At 31.8% G+C, this 2,561-nt stretch overlaps 3 protein-coding genes across 3 annotated transcripts; all 3 read right to left on the bottom strand.

The window, feature by feature from the left end:
* Positions 1–43: 43 nt before the first annotated feature.
* On the bottom strand, positions 44–922 carry NAEGRDRAFT_76663 (uncharacterized protein; the record flags this gene model as incomplete). Its single annotated transcript, XM_002668381.1, has 2 exons — positions 44–597; positions 739–922. Coding segments are annotated over 2 exons (738 nt in total), but the record flags the coding sequence as incomplete, so codon positions are not given.
* Positions 923–1,063: 141 nt separating this feature from the next.
* NAEGRDRAFT_76662 (uncharacterized protein) lies at positions 1,064–1,495 on the bottom strand (the record flags this gene model as incomplete). The annotated part of the gene is made up of 1 exon (XM_002668380.1): positions 1,064–1,495. The coding sequence occupies one exon, from the start codon at positions 1,493–1,495 to the stop codon at positions 1,064–1,066; it is 432 nt and encodes a 143-aa protein (XP_002668426.1).
* Positions 1,496–1,837: 342 nt separating this feature from the next.
* NAEGRDRAFT_76661 (uncharacterized protein) lies at positions 1,838–2,329 on the bottom strand (the record flags this gene model as incomplete). Its single annotated transcript, XM_002668379.1, has 1 exon — positions 1,838–2,329. The coding sequence occupies one exon, from the start codon at positions 2,327–2,329 to the stop codon at positions 1,838–1,840; it is 492 nt and encodes a 163-aa protein (XP_002668425.1).
* Between the last annotated feature and the right edge of the window lie 232 nt (positions 2,330–2,561).

Raw genomic sequence — 2,561 nt, 5'->3', positions numbered from 1 at the left:
ACAATTTCATGTTCTGCATTCTACAATAATCAGATTTTGATACATCAACTGCAATTCCTATTTTGTTGAATTCCTCTTCAATTTGTTGAATCACGATATCCCTATTCGGATTATTTTCAAGTTGAATATTATTATATCTCAAATCAACAAATTCTAACAATGTGAATTCTTTTCTCTGTAATTGGATTTGCTCTGCAATAAATAGAGCATCATTTTCTGTTATTGAACCTGATAATGATAAATCCAATACTCTAACTCTTTTTGCAATATTTGATTTCATAATAAGTGGTAAGAGTTGTGGAATATTATAAGTATTTCTCAGACCAAAATATTCTAATGTTGGATACTTTCCATTATCTGATTCTGAAAGCAGTTCTGTTAAATTTTTTTCTGTAATATCATTATTGTAATGTGACAGGTCGATCATTTTACTTCTTATTTGACAGGGTGACCCTAACCATAATTCTAAATGTTTCAATTGTGGGAATGAGCAGTTAAGAATTGATTGTAACATGGAATTTTCCATTACTCCTGTTCTTATAATTAATACTTTCAAGTTGTTCAATTTAACTGGCTCTTGAAAATCACAATATCCAGCTAGATAGAGAAATTTAAGATTTTTGAAATATTTTAGTATTGAAATAGAAGTATAACAGGAATTTCGTACATAATCATTGGTTGACTTGGTATTTTCTACATAAAATTTTTTCAAACTTGAAAGAAGAAGAAGAAACTAACCTCGTATGGAAATAATATTATTCAACTCAATTGGTTCGTAAGCTTCCTGTTGTTCTATTATATAATTATTAAACGATTCATGAAAGTAATTAGAACTTGGATAGCTCAACGATAATTCTTCAAAAGTTTTCAATTTTTCAATAATGTCCTGTGTTTCCTTGACCAGTTCAACTGCTGGTCTCATTTTTCCATCTCCTATTTGTGCACTTTTCAATTCATTTTTAAAGAATTTTAAAATATCCAATCTGTCTTTGATAATCTTTTTGATAATATTCAACAGTAGTTGTTTTTCATTCTTAATACTAGTGCTGCGTTGAGTCATTTTCTAAATTGATTCTTGCCACTTTTTTCTAATACATTCCAATTTTTCATCTGTCATTCTCCCAGATTGCAAAAGCATTCTCTCACAATTACTGGATAACTCATTATTTGCTGAACTGAAAGATACACAATTAAATAGTACTGGTAGTTGCACTGATGATAATGCAATTCTCTTATTAATAAATAACTCGTTATACATATTAATAAAAAGAAATCTATTATTTGCAATCTTTCCATAATATTCCTTATTCAATAATAAACAACTTGTAATTGTTTTGTAATCCAAATATTGAAAAACAATATAACAAATAATATCGGAGGAGAGATTTTTGAATGAACTGTTTGTTGGAGAGAGGAGAGCAAAATCGGGACAATTCTCGCTCCAATCATCACCACGATCAAACGTATCATTGTGCTGATGACAGTGATTATACATTTTTTTTTGATTTTTGTAAATTAATAATTTGCTGAATTGGATTTCATAGCCTTAGAAACTCAAGTGTTGGTCATGTGAGCATCTAAGGTTTCCCTTGTTAGAACTTGGAATTGGGCTGATATTTCACATTTTGAGGTAATGAATGGCTACGGCCATATCACGATGAATGCACCTCATCCCGTCCGATTTGAGAAGTTAAGCATCGTCGAGCCACATCAGTACTGAGGTTGGAGACAACTTGGGAACCTGTGGTGCTGTAGTCTTTTTTTCATTTCAAAATTTGTTGCAGATTAACAGTCTGACGCTCTACCGACTGAGCTAGACGGGCTACATTTGATGACCTTAATTGTCCCTAATAATAGCTTGTTGGAAGAGTTTTTCTCTATCATAGTGAACTGAGGAAACATCCATAATTTCCTTGCTCTTTTCCAAAAGGGAAGAAGCTGTTGTAGTACGGCAAATGTAAAGAAGTTTTTTACAAAGGTCCAAATCATAGATAATACATCTTTCTGGATACATCAATTTCACACATTGGACAACCATATTTTCATAAGCATCCAAATCAGAGTCTAATTTAGAAATAGATTGAATGGTGTATGAGGAGAGTCTGAGCATTAAAAGTTTGTCTTGATTACTTTGAGTTGATTCATATTCCTTCAATTTAGATTCAATTGCCGATTCAATTGATGAAATATCCTTCTTGTATTTCTTTGTTGATTCATTGAGAACTTGTTTGGCAACCTTGCAATATTCTCTGTTTACCAAAACAATATTAATGAGAACCTTCATCAACTTGGTATATTCAAGAGAGTATTCACTCTTCATCATTTTCATATTTTCGCAATGTACTTTGTACAAGTTGAAGGCAAATTCGATATCATCATATGTAATTGGCTTTTCCTAGTCGCTTTCTTGCCACATGGTATGCAATTTCTTAGCAACTTGATAAACACGTAAATCTTCTTGACGATATTTGAGGAGAGGAGTATAAGATTCAGCAGCTCCCTGTTCGACGTGGTGAAGTGCTTGACGGATTTTTGATTGTGTTCTCATATCACCTATTAGC

This window comes from Naegleria gruberi, assembly GCF_000004985.1.
Source record: "Naegleria gruberi genomic scaffold NAEGRscaffold_248, whole genome shotgun sequence".
Lineage (NCBI taxonomy): Eukaryota > Heterolobosea > Eutetramitea > Acrasida > Naegleriidae > Naegleria > Naegleria gruberi.
This window is presented reverse-complemented; position numbering and strand designations above follow the sequence as displayed.